This window comes from Schistocerca nitens, chromosome 11, assembly GCF_023898315.1.
Source record: "Schistocerca nitens isolate TAMUIC-IGC-003100 chromosome 11, iqSchNite1.1, whole genome shotgun sequence".
NCBI lineage: Eukaryota > Metazoa > Arthropoda > Insecta > Orthoptera > Acrididae > Schistocerca > Schistocerca nitens.
In genome coordinates, this window is record NC_064624.1 from 65,862,757 (window position 1) to 65,881,773 (window position 19,017).

The window sequence follows — 19,017 nt, forward strand, 5'->3', positions numbered from 1 at the left end:
GCGACAGGCGTGAATGGAGGGACGAATGGAGACGTGTCGTCTTCAGCGATGAGAGTCGCTTCTGCCTTGGTGCCAATGATGGTCGTGTGCGTGTTTGGCGCCGTGCAGGTGAGCGCCACAATCAGGACTGCATACGACCGAGGCACACAGGGCCAACACCCGGCATCATGGTGTGGGGAGCGATCTCCTACACTGGCCGTACACCACTGGTGATCGTCGAGGGGACACTGAATAGTGCACGGTACATCCAAACCGTCATCGAACCCTTCGTTCTACCATTCCTAGACCGGCAAGGGAACTTGCTGTTCCAAGAGGACAATGCACGTCCGCATGTATCCCGTGCCACCCAACGTGCTCTAGAAGGTGTAAGTCAACTACCCCGGCCAGCAAGATCTCCGGATCTGTCCCCCATTGAGCATGTTTGGGACTGGATGAAGCGTCGTCTCACGCGGTCTGCACGTCCAGCAAGAACGCTGGTCCAACTGAGGTGCCAGGTGGAAATGGCATGGCAAGCCGTTCCACAGGACTACATCCAGCATCTCTACGATCGTCTCCATGGGAGAATAGCAGCCTGCATTGCTGCGAAAGGTGGATATACACTGTACTAGTGCCGACATTGTGCATGCTCTGTTGCCTGTGTCTATGTGCCTGTGGTTCTGTCAGTGTGATCATGTGATGTATCTGACCCCAGGAATGTGTCAATAAAGTTTCCCCTTCCTGGGACAATGAATTCACGGTGTTCTTATTTCAATTTCCAGGAGTGTACAAAAAGGTGATTTTCTTGTTTCCAAAGTATTTGGGAAAGACTCCTTCATACAGACTTTATGTGACCAAAATCACAGAGGTCAATAATCAAGCGCATTTTGAAGTTTCTTCCTTCTTGTTAAGGATCCCTATAACATTTAATTTTATCGAGAGATCGGAAGAAGTCTTTTCTCATAAGGATCGTGGAGAAACTTTCGCAAGTACCGCAGTCTAGCTCAAGTAGATTCAGAGATGCAGTTGGATGTCAAGAGGATCGGAGTAGTTATAGTGCATTATTATACTGTTGATATTGTTCAACGATGTCTACCATTTATTCACGTTTTTCTACTAAATATTTATATCTGAGCTCATGTATTACTTGATATTTACACGTATATGTTGGTATTTGAATGTTTATTATGTGATAAAACGTCGTGACTTTCGAAACGATGTTCTAACGTCAATTCTCCCAAATTAAACATTATTTCAGGACTTTTTTTCCTCAAGGTGTCAAGAGTACTCACATACGTACACTTAAGTCTCTCGATGGGGCAAGTTGGTGTAGCCTTGGAAACTTCTGATTTATGGACAAAGCAAGAAATATAAAACGTCTTTGAGAGACGCATTTAGAAGACCAATACATGCTTTGAGTATAACAAAATTTAGTGTCTTTGGCTTAATTCAGGCACTTCCCGCAAAATGTGGCTATACTTACCGCCACCTAATCTTGCCTGTTTTTATCAGACTCGTTTGTTACTTATTTTATGGATGTGTGAGTGTGTCTGTATGAATTCCTAAGGCACCAAACTGCACAGGTCATCGGTCCCTAGACTTACACGGTGCTGAAACTAACTTACCCTAACTCATGGCCACGCGTGGTTGCCGTGCGGTCTTAGGTACCTTGTCACGGTTAGCGCGGCTTCCCCCATCGGAGGTTCGAGTCCTCCCTCGGTAATGGGAGTGTGTGTTGTTCTTAGCGTAAGTTTGTTTAAGTTAGGTTACATAGTGCGTAATCCATGGGACAGATGATCTCAGCAACTTGTTCCCATAGTCCTCAAAACAAATTTGCAATTTCCTAACTTATGCAAAGAACAACACACACATCCATGCCTAAGGGAGGACTCGATCCTCGTACCTCCGGTGGGAGGGTTCTCGCAATCCGTGACATGGTGTCTCTAACCGCGAGGCCACTTCGCGCGGATTATTTTATGGACAACGAACGTCTTCCCAGGCTCGTGACGGATTTCAAAGGTTGTGCGTGTGCTAACAGTTTGGTACAGAGTCAGAACCTGTTGCATGACAGATGCGGAAACTGAGTTTGGGCACGCTACATCGTTGCTGATGTGAGTCTAATAACATTAATCAACAGGTGTGCCCACTATTGCGCCTGACGATGTGTGCCTGTAACACCACCACACCGCTCACACAGCTGGACACAGTTCTTTTCCACAAGCACGCTGCTTGTTTTCTCCTTTACACGTGTCTCGCTGAAATAGATGCGCAAATATTCACTGAAGGTGAAAAAGGTTAGAAATACACCTGAAATGAGTGCTGAAAATACAAGCCACGACCGTGACTTGATCCTCACCTACCAACTTTTTGCGAATTATCTCCTTACAAACAGACTACCCGCACATTCGACATAGAGTGGGCCATATTCGTAGACACACTCAATACTCCGATTTAAGCGCTTAAATCTTACAAGGGGTGGGCGAAAATATGTCGTTGCATGAAAGCACAACGCACTACCGCACCAGGTAAGTTATAGAATAACCGTTGTCATTCAAAACAGCTTCCAGGCGTCATGGAATGGGTAAGTAAATGTCCCGGCCGGTATTCGAGGGAATCTTACACCATTCTCCGTGCAAAATAATGGCAAGTTCTGGTATATTGCGTGTCTATGGAATATCGCCTCATTTGTGAGACTGGATTCGTGATTTCCTGTCAGCAGAGTCACAGTTCATAGTAACAGACTGAAAGTCATCGAGTAAAACAGAAGTAACATCTGGTGTTCCCCAAGCAATAGGCCCTCTATTTTCCCTCATTTATATTAAGGATATAGGAGACAATGTGAGCAGCCCTCTTAGACTGTTTGCAGATGACGCTGTAATTTGCCGTCTTGTAAAGTCATCAGATGATCAAATGAAATTGCAAAATTATTTAGATAAGATATCTGAATGGTGCGAATAGTGGCAATTGATCCTGAATAAAGAAACGTGGGAACCTATTCACATGAGTACTAAAAGAAATTCGCTAAATTTCGATTACGCGATAAGTCACACAAATCTGAAGGCTGTAAACTGAACTAAATACTTAGGGATCACAATTTCAAATAACCCAAATCTGAACGATCACATACACTACTGATCATTAAAATTGCTACACCACGCGAAGACGATGGGCTACAGATGCGAAATTTAACCGACAGGAAGAAGATGCTGAGATATGCAAATGATTAGCTTTTCAGAGCATTCACACAAGGTTGGCGCCGGTGGCGACATCTACAACGTGCTAACATGGGGAAATTTTCCAACCGATTTCTCATACACAAACAGCAGTTGACCGGCGTTGCTTGATGAAACGTTGTTGTAATGCCTCGTGTAAGGAGGAGAAATGCGTTCCATCACGTTTCCGACTTTGATAAAGGTCGGATTGCAGCCTATCCCGATTGCGGTTTATCGTATTGTGACATTGCTGCTCGCGTCGGTCGAGATACAATGACTGTTAGCAGAATATGGAATCGGTTGGTTCAGGAGGGTAATACGGAAAGCCGTACTCGATCCCAACGGCCTCGTATCGCTAGAAGTCGAGATGACAGGCATCTTATCCGCATTGCTGTAACGGATCGTGCAGTCACGTCTCGATCCATGAGTCAACAGATGGGGACGTTTGCAAGACCACGATCATCTGCACGAACAGTTCGACGATGTTTGCAGCAGCATGGACTATCAGCTCGGAGACCGTGGCTGCGGTTACCGTTGACGCTGCATCACAGGCAGGAGCGCCTGCGATGGTGTACTCAACGACGAACCTAGGTGCACGAATGACAAAACGTCATTTTTTTCGGACGATTCCAGGTTCAGTTTACAGCATTATGATGGTCGCATCCGTGTTTGGCGACATCGCGGTGAACGCACATTGGTAGCGTGTATTCGTCATCCGGCACTAGTGTAACGACGTCATGGACATACAGAAAAATCCTGTAATGCTTATTCATTTATGATGCAAGATCTAACTTAAACTGACAACTGCATCGCACATTTAGTGGGAGTTTTAACAGGAAACAACCTAAGGAAAATGTAGTGAGGACGATAACTAATTATTCCGTCATTAGTAAATACAATCTCTGTTCGTGTTAAATACATTAGCTTTTTACTAGTTTCTAGAACTACTATCATGATTAAAGGAAACCATTAGCTAGACTGAAGTGTAAAACATCACAATAAAAAGTCATAGTTATGCCGTACGGAACGGTCCATTCGACAGGTGCAGAAACCGGTGTTTTGACATTTATACTTACTCTGCTTACAATACGGTGGATAGAATCCAGCGGAGCATCCAGAGCGACACATTCCAGTGTACCGATTACAGGTTTCACCATGTTTGCATTTCCCACACTTCTGCCGGCAAGATGCTCCATACATCCCCAAATCACATGCTAGAACACATATATAATTTTAAAAACAGTTATTGTTTGGATTGACGTCTGTAGGCCAGAAAACAGTTCTTCACTAAATACCAAAAATAGAAAGAAATGCGGTCATATTTTACGGCACTATAGATTAATAGCATGATATTTGTTTATGGTCAGCCAGTTCCTGCAACAGTTTCACAGTAGTTGTGAAACTATTGCCTGTATGACAGATGGCACATCGTAGGACATCAGATTGCATCTAGATTAGCACATAGCTTAAGGATGAGGGGATTCATGTGGTTTATTGCCACAGTTTGACATATTTAATTCACTCGTGAAGAAGTAACTTGCAGTGGAAAGGTAGGATGATGTGTTAAATGTATCAGGTGAGTGAGGGCATAAGGGTCATGGAGGGGCAAATAATTTTTGCAATTTGTTTTCGAAAATTTTGGAGAAGGTGAATTTATGAGGTACCACAGAGCTTCACAAAGCCAGCGACTGAATACCTGCGTGGATTGATTGGGTGGTTGGTGAACATCAGAAAACAATCAGCAGGGCTGGAGAGAGGTCACAGGTGCAGGTGTCGTGCCAGAACAACAGGCCAGTCGCCCTTCTATGGTCCACACTGACTGACGTAATTATTTTCATCGTGCCAGGCCACGAATATTGCTGACAATATCGGAGTTAATGATTTATAATTAAAAGGTAAGAAGCAGCGAATGTTTTGCTTTTGGCAGAATGTAAACAGAATATTGCGTTCAGAAACTCACTGTATTTCTCTTACTTGATGAGGGGATTCGTGTGCTAATGCGATGAACTTATTTCAGTTGAGTACAAAGCGGGTTTTCTTTTCTGTTCAGTGATGCTACACGAGGTTGGAAGAACTTTTTACTCTCATAATTAAAGCTGAGCACTCCTTGACTTTATTACATGGCCACGGCAGCAGAGTATTATTGCTGCAGGAAGCAACCAGACAATATGCTTTAGGGTCCCAGTGTGCCATTTGTAGTGGCTGTTTCAATAATCAGTGGTTTTATGACTCGTCCCTAATATGGTTGGGCAACGGCTTTGCGGCAGTGGATATACCGGTTCCCATCAGACCACAGAAGTTAAGCACTGTCGGGCCGGGCGGCACTTGGATGGTTGACCATCTGGGCCGCCACGCGCTGTTGCCATTTTTCGGGGTGCACTCAGCCTCGTGATGCCAATTGAGGAGCTATTTAACCGAATAGTAGTGGCTCCAGTCAAAGAAAACCATCATAATGATCGGGAGAGCGGTGTGCTGACCACACGCCCCTCCTATCCGCATCCTCAGCACAGGATGACACGGTGGCCTGAAGACGAAGTGAGTGCTAATATGGTAGCCTCACGTGAGCCAGTTTGGCCAAATTGATATTATTACGGAATATCAGCGCTGACAACTGATGGTTATAATTTTCTCAGTTGAACCCACTCATTCAGTCAAATAGCACAACCGGCACAAACTTGAGTAAAAGAGTGAAATGATAGGTAGGATGGATCTGGACACATCCATGAAACGTGAGTTGGGTAATGGAAGGAAGTGAATAGACAAAAACTGAGGATGGAAGTCAGAGCTTGAGTGCGGGTGTAAATGGACATAGGCTGCGGTAGCTGAGCAGGGATGAAGGGGCTAGCGCACAGCACACTAGCGCGAACAGGCGTTTTAGACCAGTATGCGTAGTGAGGACCGAAACAACGACGTCAGTTGATGCAAATAAGGTTTTCATGTAAAAAATTTAGTTTCTTTTCCATAGAACAAGCAGCTACGCTGATGTCCAAAATTAAAGCAACAAACACCTATTAGCCAATCCCATGCCTCATTCGCAGTATAATCATACATATTCCAAAATGTGATTTTCACTCTGCAGCGGAGTGTGCTTTGATATGAAACTTCCTGGCAGCTTAAAGCTGTGTGCGGGACTGAGACTCGAAGTCGGAACCTTTGCCTTTTGTGGGCAAGTGCTCTACCAACTGAGCTACCCAAGCACGACTCACGACCAATTCTGCCAGTACCTCGTCCCCAAGGGACCCGTAGAATTGAAGCTGTGAGAAAAGGTCGTGAGTTGTGGTTGGGTAGCTCAGGTGGTAGAGCACTTCCCCGCTAAAGGCAAAGGTTCTGAGTCCTCACAGCTTCAATTCTGCGGGTACCTTGGGGACGAGGTACTGGCAGAATTGAAGCTGTGAGAACGGGTCGTGAGTCACGCTTGGGTAGCTCAGTTAGTGGAGCACTTGCCCGCGAAAGGCAAAGGTCCCGAGGTCGAGTCTCGGTACGGCACACAGTTGTAATCTGCTGGGAAGTTTCATCATACAATCAACAGATGTCCATACGATCGTTTTCCACAGAAGAACTGTGTAAGCGGGCATTTCTCAAGTATTGCAGAGAAGTTACAGCAAAAATTCCTCCAAACAAATATAACACCTGTAAATAATGTTGCACTAAATACAATGATGTAACTTCCAGTCACAGAGAATGAAGTCAATAAAACTGTTCAAAAACTATAAAATAAAAAGTGCAGTAAGCTTAGATGAAGTACCAAAGTGTGTACTGAAACAATGTATAGACATTATACAAGGCCCCTTAACAAATATAATAAATGAATCCTTCACATCAGGGACATTTCCAGAGCAGTTAAAACTGGAAAGAGTTGTACCTTAGCTTAAGAAAGGTAATGTAGAAGATATAGAAAATTACTGGCCAATTTCCCTTTTGTCATCATTTTCAAAAATAATAGAAGCAATTATGAAAGACTCGTCAATTAATTAAGTGAATAAATACAATCTCTTAAGGGAATCACACTTTGGTTTCCGAATTGGCAAAAATACGGAGTCAGCCATAGTAGAATTCACAATAGTTGTACTTTTGCTCTTGATAAAGATGAGTGTGTCACAGGAATATTTTTGGATGTTTCTAAGGCGTTTGATGCTGTCGACACAAAGATTATATTAATTAAATTAGAAGCATTAGGAATAAAAGGGGTAGCTAATGACTGGTTTCGCTGATACCTAAGAGATAGGGTACAAAGAGTAGAGATAACATATACTTCTAATTGATCCAAACAATTAGTAAAACGCTTAACAGAACCAAAATATATTAATATAGGAGTTTTACAGGTAGCATATTAGGTCCAATACTGCTCCTGATATACATCAATTATTTTCCCAATAGTCTTACTCTTGGTGGAAAAATTCTCTTTGCTGATGACAGAAATATTACAGCCAATGAGAAAACAAGAGAACTCCTTGCAGAGATAGCAAATGAAACTCTCAAGGAAGCTTGTGACAGGTGAATAAGCAATAAAGTGACATTGAGCATCAAGAAAACTAATGCCATGAATTTCAGTTTGAAGAGGAAAAATTACAATGTTAAATTAAATGTAGATGGCCCCTCTATAGACTGCGTAAGAAATGCAAAATTTCTAGGAATGAATATTGATTCTCAGTTGAAGTGGTGTGAACACACAAAGGTACTTGCAAACAGAATGTCATCAGCATGCTATTCCCTTAGAATCCAATCGTCAGTGTGTAACATGCAGTGTCTTTTAGTTACATATTGTTCTTAGCTATGGAATTCTTTTTTGGGGAACAAATGCAAAAAAATATGAACACAATTTTCAAACTCCTGAAAAGAGTCATAAGAATAATAACTAAAAGTACTAGTCGAGCTCATTGTAAAGATCTGTTCAAAACACTGGGGATTTTAACTGCTCCATGTGAATAGATTTACCAGTCAGTTGTAGATATTAAAAATAACATTGGTAATCATTGCACAAACAGCTCTGTCCATGACCATGCAACAAGAGATAGGCTTCATTTACAAAGAAAAAATAAACTTAAAACTCAAAACAGCATTTGTACCAAGGAATAAAACTGTACAATAACCAAAAGCGATTACAGAAACTGCAAAAATACACTTAATTAAAGAGGCAGCTAAAAAGTACCTGTTACGCAATACATTTTATACATTGAAGAATTATTTAGCTAAAACAGAATAGGGGTTTGGTAAAAAAATGTTATACAAATAAATAATAATAATAATGATTATAAAATATCCAAAATTCCACATAACACCTTCAATTTTTGTTTTCTTCCATCTTTTTTCCTTTCTAGAAATACTAACCCCCAAGCTATGTGTAGCACAATACTAATACCTCTAACTCTTTCTGAGCTCAACATCTCACTCATTATGGAGGGATGCTGACTCAGTTTTTCAGGATAGCAAATGGGAAGTTGCAGTACAGAAAATGCCCCAGAGATCACAAGTGTGTGTGTGTGTGTGTGTGTGTGTGTGTGTGTGTGTGTGTGTAGTGAGTCAAGTGTTATGAAACAATGTGTGTATAGTGTGTGCAGTGACTAAGAGTGAGATATGAGTGAACAGTGCAGCATTACATTATTTAATAAATTATTTATTAAAAGGGATTGTATACCAGGAGTAAATCTAATGATGGTCTCTAACTAGAAGTCTTTAAATATATGTGTGTACGAATTAGCTTATTTAAATTGATCTAAATTTGTAAATACTTTTACATGTCGTATATCCTTGTAAAATGAGATCTACAGATGAATAAAGCTACTACTACTACCACCAGATGTCATTTCGGTCAACAGACAACCGTGCCCACTATGACGTCAGGGGACCTATCAAATGGAGCAGTGTTTGCCGGATAGCCCCACATCCACACTCACTGTATACACAGTCACAGACCGTGCAGTATGGCACGCAGAAGACGCCTACCAGACTCTCTTCGGTGGAGGGTCGTAGGAACAATGGAAGCTGAACAGTCGCAAATCGATGTGGCCCGATGGCTTAACGTGAATCGATCTGTTGTTTCTCGGATGTGGCGACAAATTATAGAGACCGAAACTATTACCGCGACAGCCATGGCAGGGCCGACCACATCAGATAGAGAGGACCGTTATTTGGCTGTAAGGGCGCGACGGTACCGCCTCAATACTGCGCAGCAACTGGCATCTGACCTCGCAGCATCCACTGGAGGTGTTGTATCATAGGCAAGCGGTGTACTGAAGGCTTCGGCAGAGTGGCCTTTAATGTCTGAGACTTGCTGTATGTCTACCTCTCACTCATCTGGAGTCATCAAAATGCCTCCACAGTCGAACAGTGGGCCAATTGAAAGATGCGTCCAGATTTGGTCTGGAGAGTGGTTGTCGTAGGATTCGCATCTGAAGGGAATATGGAACACGATTTCGACGCCTGAACATGGTGGAAAGAGACCGATATCGAGGAAGATCTATAATGGTGTGGTCAGGGATTATGTTGATCACTCGAACACCTGTTTATGAAATTGTGTGGGTGAATCAGTAAGATTTAACTGCTGTCAGTTATTGTGATGAGGTCTTGGGAGCTCAAGAGCGAGGTGCTGTGGACCCAGATATCAACTGATGGAAGAGAATGCTCGACTTCATAGAGCACGAGTGGTTGATGTTTTCTTGGAAACAGAAGATACTGCAGGCATAGTGTGGCCTGCTCGCTCTCCCAACTTGAATTCCACGCAAGCTGTCTGGGATTCGCTAAGGAGACGGATTGCAACGAGTCAGCACCCACCAACAATTCTCCAAGCTTGCGAGCTGCTGCACATGGGCGTTTTGCCTCAACATGACAATAATGACGTTATTCACAGCACGCTCCGTCAGTGTCAGCCCTGTATTGCTGCCATAGTTGGCCACACCCTATAGTGGGAATATTAAACGGGTATCAGAATGTGTGGAAATGTGTTAGGTTACAAAAAAGTGAAGACCATCTTTGTCTACTGTTGTGCACGTTGCAGTTGTTTAGGTTTTCTATTCTGTACATTGCCGGCCGGAGTGGCCGACTGGTTCTAGGCGCTACAGTCTGGAACCGCGCGACCGTTACGGTCGCAGGTTCGAATCCTCCCTCGGACATGGATGTGTGTGATGTCCTTACGTTAGGTAGGTTTAAGTAGTTCTAAGTTCTAGGGGACTGATGACCGCAGCAGTTAAGTCTCATAGTACTCAGAGCCATTTGAGCCATTTGAACTATTGTGTACATTGTTTGTACTGTATCACCTGTCTATACTGTTTTGTGGCAAAATAAGCGCAACCTTGCAAAAATTTCTGTTTATTGATTTCATTCTGGACACAAGTGTAGTATTCTGGATTTGTAATTATTTAAGTGTCTGTTTGTCATTTTATGAGTTATAGTATGGAGTGTTCTAGCCCTTAATCGTGTTAGCAAGTTACAGAATTTCAGAATGGGAATGAAGAGACAATTAGCACCATTTAGAACAGAATTTCTGATCACGCAATGGACAACTCGTCAACACAAAATTATACATGTGCAATAATGAACAAGAAATGCAGGGATGCAGGTGAACTACCGTGAGCATCATAGTGAAGAGATCTATCGCAGCAAATACAGGTCAAGAGCCAAAGCATACGAAAACTGCACAATTGTACTTTTTCACTTACTCCAGAGATGACAGAAGGATAGGAAAAATGTCAGGTAAAATCTAAGGGATTACTTGGTACGGTAAAATAAATGCAAATTTGTTTGTCATGAAGGACTGTAGATCGGTAGGAGGAATAGGGTGATTAAGACACAGAACTGAATTTAACCTGTAGGAGTCTCTTAACTTTTGTGTAGTAGACAATGAGTGGTTTAACATGGTTGTGGACGCTTAACTGCTGAATAATTGTTTTAAGATGCATTTTTTCAGATAGTACTGAACGGAGGGCACGGCCACACTGATATACTAGGCATGTATGCTCTTGGAACTTTAACAGTAGATTCCGCCCATACTAAATGGATCTATAACAAAAAGTGCTGCTCTTCTTAGTATCTTCTGTATTTCACTATCCATCTTATACCGTACAGGTCCCACATTGATGAGCAGTATTCAAGTTTTGATTGAATGATGGATTTGTTAACCACTTACTTTGTTGATGCACTACATTTCCACAATATTTTTCCAGTGAATCTCAGTCTAACATGTGTCTTACATCTGAGTAAATTTAAGTACTGGTTCCGCTTCAAATCGCTCCGACGCGTGTTGTTATTGTGGTCTTCAGTCCAGAGACTGGTTTGATGCAGCTCTCCATGCTACCTTATCCTGTGCAACCTTCTTCATCTCCGAATAGCTGCTGTTCCCTACATATTTCTCAGTCTGCTTAATACATTCATCTCTTGGTCTCCCTCTATGATTTTTACCCTCCACACTGCCCTCCGGTACTAAATTGATGCCTCAGAACATATCGTACTAACCAATGCCTTCTTCTAGTCAAGTTGTGCCACAAATTATTCTCCCCAAGTCGAATCATTACCTCTACCCACCTAATCTTCAGCATTCCTTTGTAGCATCACATTTCGAAGGCTTCTATTCTCTTCTTGTCCTATTCATCGTCCATGTTTCACTTCCATAAATGGCTACATTCCATACAAATACTTTCAGAAAAGATTTTCTGCACTTAAATCTATACTTGATGTTAACAAATTTCTCTTCTTCTGAAACTTCTCTTTCTGTGGCCAGTCTACACTTTATATCCTCTCTGCTTCGACAGTCGTCAGTTATTTTACTCCCTAAATAGCAAAACTCATCTTCTACTTTGAGTATCTCATTTCCTACATTACATTATACTCGCTCTGCTTTTGTTGACGTTCATATTATATCCTCCTATCGAAACACTTTTCATTTCGTTCATTTCTTCTTCCAGGTCCTTTGCTATCCCTGACAAATTTACAATATCGTCGGCAAACCTCAAAGTTTTTATTTCTTCCCATGTATTTTAATTCCTGCTCGAAATTTTTCTTTTGTTTTCTTTACTGCTTGCCCAATATACAAAAAATGGCTCTGAGCACTATGGGACTCAACTGCTGTGGTTATCAGTCCCCTAGAACTTAGAACTACTTAAACCTAACTAACCTAAGGACATCACACACATCCATGCCCGAGGCAGGATTCGAACCTGCGACCGTAGCAGTCGCACGGCTCCGGACTGCGCGCCTAGAACCGAGAGACCACCGCGGCCGGCGCCCAATATACAGATTGATTTAAATCGAATATAGGCTACAATCCTGTCTGACTTCTTTCTCAACCACTGATTCCCCTTTGTGCCCTTGACCCTTATAACTGCCAGCTGGTTTCTGTACAGATTGTAAATAGCCTTTCGCTCCCTGTACTTTGCCCCTGCCACCTTCAAATTTGAAAGAAAGTATTGCAGTCAAATGCCAGAAACGTAGGTTTGCTTTCCGTAGCCTATCTTCTAAGATAAGTTGTAAGATCAGTATCGTCGTATGCGCACTCTAGATATTTTATGGAAGTAACAGCTTCCAATGGTTGTTCTGCCTAGGCATCCGCAGTACGTTACATTTGAAACTTCCTGGCATATTAAAACTGTGTGCCGGACCGAGACTCGAACTCGGGACCTTTGCCTTTCGCTGGCAAAAGCACTTGCCTCTGGATGGCAAAGGTCCCGAGTTCGAGTCTCGGTCCGGCACACAGTTTTAATCTGCCTGGAAGTTTCATATCAACGCACACTTCGCTGCAGAGAGAAAATCTCGTTCTGGATACGTTACATTTAGTTATGTTGGTGGTCACCTGCAGCAAGTGCCAGTTGTCTGCAGGTCATCCTGCATTTTGTCAGATTTTTCGAGTGTCGCGATTTCTCTGCATGGAACAGTATCACCACAAAAAACCTAATGGAAGTTCTGAAGTCATCTGCTACGTCATTTACACAAAGGTGGGCCTGCGAATTTTTTATTCTGCTCTCAATATCGGTTGAGTTGTGACGTATAATGCGTGTTACTCGGTCGAATTCCTCCTCCGCTGACGCAAGTTGGAAGCCTCTGCCGCTAGAGGGATCCGAATTGTAGGGTGTGACATGGCGGTGTGTGACGTTACTGTATCGGTGCGTGACCGCCTGCCTGGCTGAGTGGTAACGTGTCTGCCTACCACGCAGCTGGCCCGGGTTCGATTCTCAGCCGGGTTGGAGATTTTGCCTGCCTGTGGACTGGGTGTTGTGTAGCGCTCGTCGTCATCTGATCATCACCGACGCGCAACTCGCCCAATGCGGCTTAGACTGAAATAAGACTTGCAACCCGACGGCCGAACTCCCCCTGATGGGGCCTCCCGGCCATCAACGCCACGCGACCATTTCATGTCGGTGCGTGAGGAACAGCGTGCTGCAATCGCGTTTGTAACCACAGAACAATTCGTCCACGCGGGGAGCACCCTCCCCTTGAGCATTACAATGCCCGACCACACTAGAGAGCTGGGACGTCTGACTTGGCCCTGTACAATTCTCATCTGTTTACAAAACATAAAGGACACCATCGACGACTTCACTTCAATAGTGATGAAGCAGCGGATTTAGAGGTGGGGTTGCGGTTCCGTCAACAAAGTGTAACATCCTACAGTGAAACACGTCCCTGTTTGGAAGAAATGTGCGAAACAACCGGGTAACATTTTCAGAAATATGTAGGCATGAAGAATGAAGATGTAAGATGTTAATAATTTTTTTTAAGATAACAAAGAGCCCAAAGAGGTTTCACATAAAAAATCCAGAGACCTTACTTTCCAACATTTCCTTGCATTTACACTACTGGCCATTAAAATTGCTACACCAAGAAGAAATTCAGATGATAAACGGCTATTCATTGGACAAATATATTATACTAGAACTGACATGTGACTACATTTTCACGCAATTTGGGTGCAGAGATCCTGAGAAATCAGTAACCACAAGAACCACCTCTGGCTATAATAACGGAGTTGATACGCCTGGGCATTGATTCAAACAGAGCTTGAATGGCGTGTACAGGTACAGCTGCCCATGTTGCTTCAACGCGATACCACAGTTCATCAAGAGTACTGACTGATGTATTGTGATGAGCCAGTTGCTCGGCCACCACTGACCAGACGTTTTCACTTGGTGAGAGATCTGGAGAATGTGCTGGTCAGGGCAGCAGTCAAACATTTTCTGTATCCAGAAAGGCCCGTACAGGACCTGCAGCATGCGGTCGTGCATTATCCTGCTGAAATGTATGGTTTCGCAGGGGTCGAATGAAGGGTAGAGCCACGGGTCGTAACACATCTGAAATGTAACGTCCACTGTTCAAAGTGCCGTCAATGCCAACAAGAGGTGACCGAGACGTGTAACCAATGGCACCCCATACCATCACGCCGGGTGATAACGCCAGTATGGCGATGACGAATAGACGCTTCCGTTGTGTGTTCACCGCGATGTCGCCAAAAGCGGATGAGACCATCGTGATGCTGTAAACAGAAACTGGATTCATCCGAAAAAATGACGTATTGCCATTCGTGCACCCAGGTTCGTCGTCGAGTACACCATCTTAGGCGCTCCCGTCTGTGATGCAGCGTCAAAGGTAACCGCAGCCATGATCTCCGAGCTGATAGTCCATGCTGCTGCAAACGTCGTCTAGCTGTTCGTGCAGATGGTTGTTGTCGTGCAAACGTCCCCATCTGTTGACTCAGGGATCGAGACGTGACTGCACGATCCGATACAGCCAAGCAGATAAGATGCCTGTCATCGCGACTGCTAGTAATACGAGGCCGTTGGCATCCTGAACGAACCTATTCCATATTCTGCTAATAGTCATTGTATCTCGACCAACGCGAGCAGCAATGTCGAGATACGAGAATCAGCATTTGTGATAGGCTACAATCCGACATTTATCAAAGTCGGAAACGTGATGGTACGCATTTCTCCTCCTTACACGAGGCATCACAACAACGTTTCAGCAGGCAACGCCCGTCAACTGCCATTTCTGTGTGACAAATCGGTTGGAAACTTTCCTCATGTCAGCACGTTGTAGGTGTCTCAACCGACGCCAACCTTGTGTGAATGAAAAGCTAATCATTTGCATATCACAGCATCTTCTTCCTGTCGGTTAAATTTCACGTCTGTAGCACATTGTCTTCGTGGTGTAGCACTTCTAATGGCCAGTAGTGTAATTGTCAAAGTCATGGTGCAGTAACACTCCCTTTGGGCAAGCCCAATGCTTCTTTTAAATCTGAAGACGCCTCTCCATTCAGAATGACATTTGTGATCTGTTTGCTTGAAACTTTTCTATCCAGTCACACGGTTGGTGTGATATTCTAGACGCTAGTATTTACTTCATTCCTCACCAGTGGAGAACTGTACCGAACGTCTTCCGGAAGTCAAAGAACACGGCATTTAGCTGAGCGCCTGTGTTTACAGCTGCATGCGTCTCTTAGTGTAATGATTATAAGAACTATGATATCTAGAAGCAGTCAATTCCACCGGCAAGATATAGCAGTAGGGGCCATGTCAGAAGCAGGGAAAATAAATTATCAGCTGGTTACACAGAGCCGGCTTTTCCCAACGTTATAAGCCCATGGTCTAGGAGCAGCGTATTTGATTCGTAATCAAAACATCCTTAGCTCCGTTTTCGAAACCCGCCACTACATAAACTTCGATTTATAATCAACATTGGCGGCCGAAGACTTCCATCGTAAGAAGACACCTTCATTCTGCCAAAGGATGAACAGGCAGTCTCTTGTCTTTGGGTAGGTATGTAGATGCAGAAGGCAACAGAAATAACTCCATTAAGAACACAACCTGTATCTGTGTAACACAGATACTGCCTACAGGAAAATTAAAGAGACCTTTGGAGAAAAGAGAGCCACTTGCATGAATATCAAGAGCTCAGATGGAAACCCAGTTTTGAGCAAAGAATGGAAAGCAGAAAGGTGGAAGGAGTATGTAGAGGGTCTATACAATAGAGGGTCTATTGATCTTGAGGACAGTATTATAGAAATGCAAGAGAATTTAGATGAAGATGAAATAGGAGATATGATACTGCCTGAAGAGTTTGACGGAGCACTGAAAGACCTAAGTCGAAACAAGGCCCTGGGAGTAAACAACATTCCATTAGAACTACTGATGGCCTTGGGAGGGCCAGACCTAACAAAACTCTACCATCTGGTGAGCAAGATGTAGGAGACAGGCGAAATACCCGCTGACTTCAAGAAGAATATAATAATTCCAATGCCAAGGAAAGCAGGTGTTGACAGATGTGAAAATTACCGAACTATCAGTTTAATAAGCCACAGCTGCAAAATACTAAAGCGAATTCTTTACAGACGAATGGAAAAACTGGTAGAAGCCGACCTTGGGGAAGATCAGTTTGGATTCCGTAGAAATGTTGGAACACGTGAGGCAATTCTGACCCAACGACTTATCTTAGAAAATAGATTAAGGAAAGACAAACCTACATATCTAGCATTTGTAGACTTAGAGAAAGCTTTTGACAACGTTGACTGGAATACTCCCTTTCAAATTCTGAAGGTGGCAGGGGTAAAATACAGGTAGCGAAAGGCTATTTATGGTTTGTACAGAATACAGATGGCAGTTATAAGAGTCAAGGGGCACGAAAGGGAATCAGTGATTGGAATGGGAGTCAGACAGCGTTGTAGCTTATCCCAGATGTTATTTAAGCTGTGTGTTGAGCAAGCAGTAAAGGAAACAAAAGAAAAATTATGAATAGGTATTAAAATCCATGGAGAAGAAATAAAAACTTTGAGGTTCCCCAATGACATTGTAATTCTGTCAGACACAGCAAAGGACCTGGAAGAGCAGTTGAACGTAATGGACAGTATCTTAGAAGGACGATATAAGATGAACATCAACAAAAGCAAAACGAGGATAATGGAATATAGTCGAATTAAGTCGGGCGATGCTGCTGGAATTAGACTAGGAAATGAGACGCTTAAAGCAGTAAAGGAGTTTTGCTATTTGGAGAGTAAAATAACTGATCATGGTCGAAGTAGAGGGGATACATAATATAGACTGGCAATGGCATGGAAAGCGCTTCTGAAGAAGAGAAATTTGTGAACATCGAGTGCAGATTTGTCAGGAAATCGTTTCTGAAGGTATTTGTATGGAGTGTAGCCATGTATGGAAGTAAAACGTGGACGATAAATAGTTTGGACAAGGAGAGAATCAGATTAGATGGGTAGATCACATAACTGTTGAGGAGGTATTGAATAGAATTGGATAGAAGAGAAATTTGTGGCACACCTTGACTAGAAGAAGGGATCGGTTGGTAGGGCATATTCTGAGACGTCAAGGGATCACCAATTTAGTATTGGAGGGAAGTGTGGAGGGTAAATATCGGAGACCAAGAGATGAATACACTTAACAGATTTAAAAGGATGTAGGTTTCAGTAGGTACTGGGAGATGAAGAAGCTTGCACAGGATAGTGTAGCATGGAGAGCTGCATCAAACCAGTCTCTGGACTGAAGACTACAACAACAACAACCTGTATCTACAGAACATGTGGCCTCTAATTCAAAAAGTGTCATGATGATATATGCATTGGCAAAAGATTTCGGAATGGTTCCCCATTCGAATCTCCAGGAGCGGCTGCGAAGAGGGAGGTGATCACAAGAAAAAGATAGAATAAGCTACGAGTCGGGGCGTGGAATGTCAGAAACTTCAATGTGGCAGGGAAACTAGAAAATCTGAAAAGGGAAACTCAAAGGCTCAATCTACGTATATATAGTAGGTGTCAGTGGAGTGAAGTCGAAAGAAGACAAAGATTTCTGGTCTGATGAGTATGGGGTAATATCAACACCAGCAGAAAACGGTATAGCGGGAGTAGGATTCGTTATGCATAGGGAGGTACGGTAGAGAGTGTGTTACTGTGAACAGTTCAGTGATTCTTATCAGAATGGACAGCAAACCAACGCCGACAACAATAGTTGAGGTATACTTTCCGACGTCGCAAGCTGAAGGCGAAGAGATAGAGGAAGTATATGAGGATACTGAAAGGGTAATTCAGTTCGTAAAGGGAGATGAAAATCTAGTATTCATGGGGGGACCGGAATGCAGTTGTGGGAGAAGGAATAGATGAAATAGTCCCAGGGAATGCGAGAGCAGAAAGACTATGCAGTGACAAATTCCAACTGGTAATAGGGAATACTCAATTTAAGAACCACAAGAGGAGCAGGTATACCTGGAAAAGGCCGGGTGATATTGGAAGATTTCAGTCAGAGTACATCAAGGTCGGACAGAGATGCCGAAATCAGATACTGGATTGTAGGGCATACTCAAATTGAGATATACACTCAGATCACAATGTAGTAGTGATGAAGCGTAGGCTGAAGATTAAGAGATTAGTCAGGAAGAATCAATATGCAAAGAAAAGGGATATGGAAGTACTAAGGAATACTAAGGCAATACATACAGCAATAAGGACTAGCTCAGTAGGCAATATAGCTGACGAGGAATGGACATCTCTAAAAAGACAGTCACAGAAGTTGGAAAGGTAAATATCAGTACAAAGAAGACAACTGTGAAGAAGCCATGTGTAACCGAAGAAATACTTCAGTTGGTTAGTGAAAGAAGGAAGTACAAAAATGTTCAGGGAAATTCAGGAATACAGAAATACAAGTCGCTGAGGAATGAAAAAAAAAATCAGTGCAGCTGGTTCCGGTAGAGGTTCTACTCCTCCCTCGGGCATGGGTGTGTGTGTTTGCCCTTAGGATAATTTACAATGACAATTCACGTTGATATGTAGAATGTATGAGTCTGGCGACGTACCATCTAACTTTCTGAAAAATATCATCCACACTATTTCGAAGACTGCAAGCGCTGA

At 43.1% G+C, this 19,017-nt stretch overlaps 1 protein-coding gene across 2 annotated transcripts in view; it reads right to left on the reverse strand.

Annotated features, from left to right (window-relative positions):
• The window catches only part of LOC126212942 (uncharacterized), a 485,086-nt gene that overhangs the window by 181,713 nt on the left and 284,356 nt on the right, over nt 1-19,017 (reverse strand). For both annotated transcript variants that reach the window (XM_049940460.1, XM_049940459.1), the window contains exon 13: nt 4,265-4,402. In XM_049940460.1, coding sequence (XP_049796417.1) covers nt 4,265-4,402 — 138 coding nt within the window. The remainder of the gene's footprint in view (nt 1-4,264; nt 4,403-19,017) is intronic.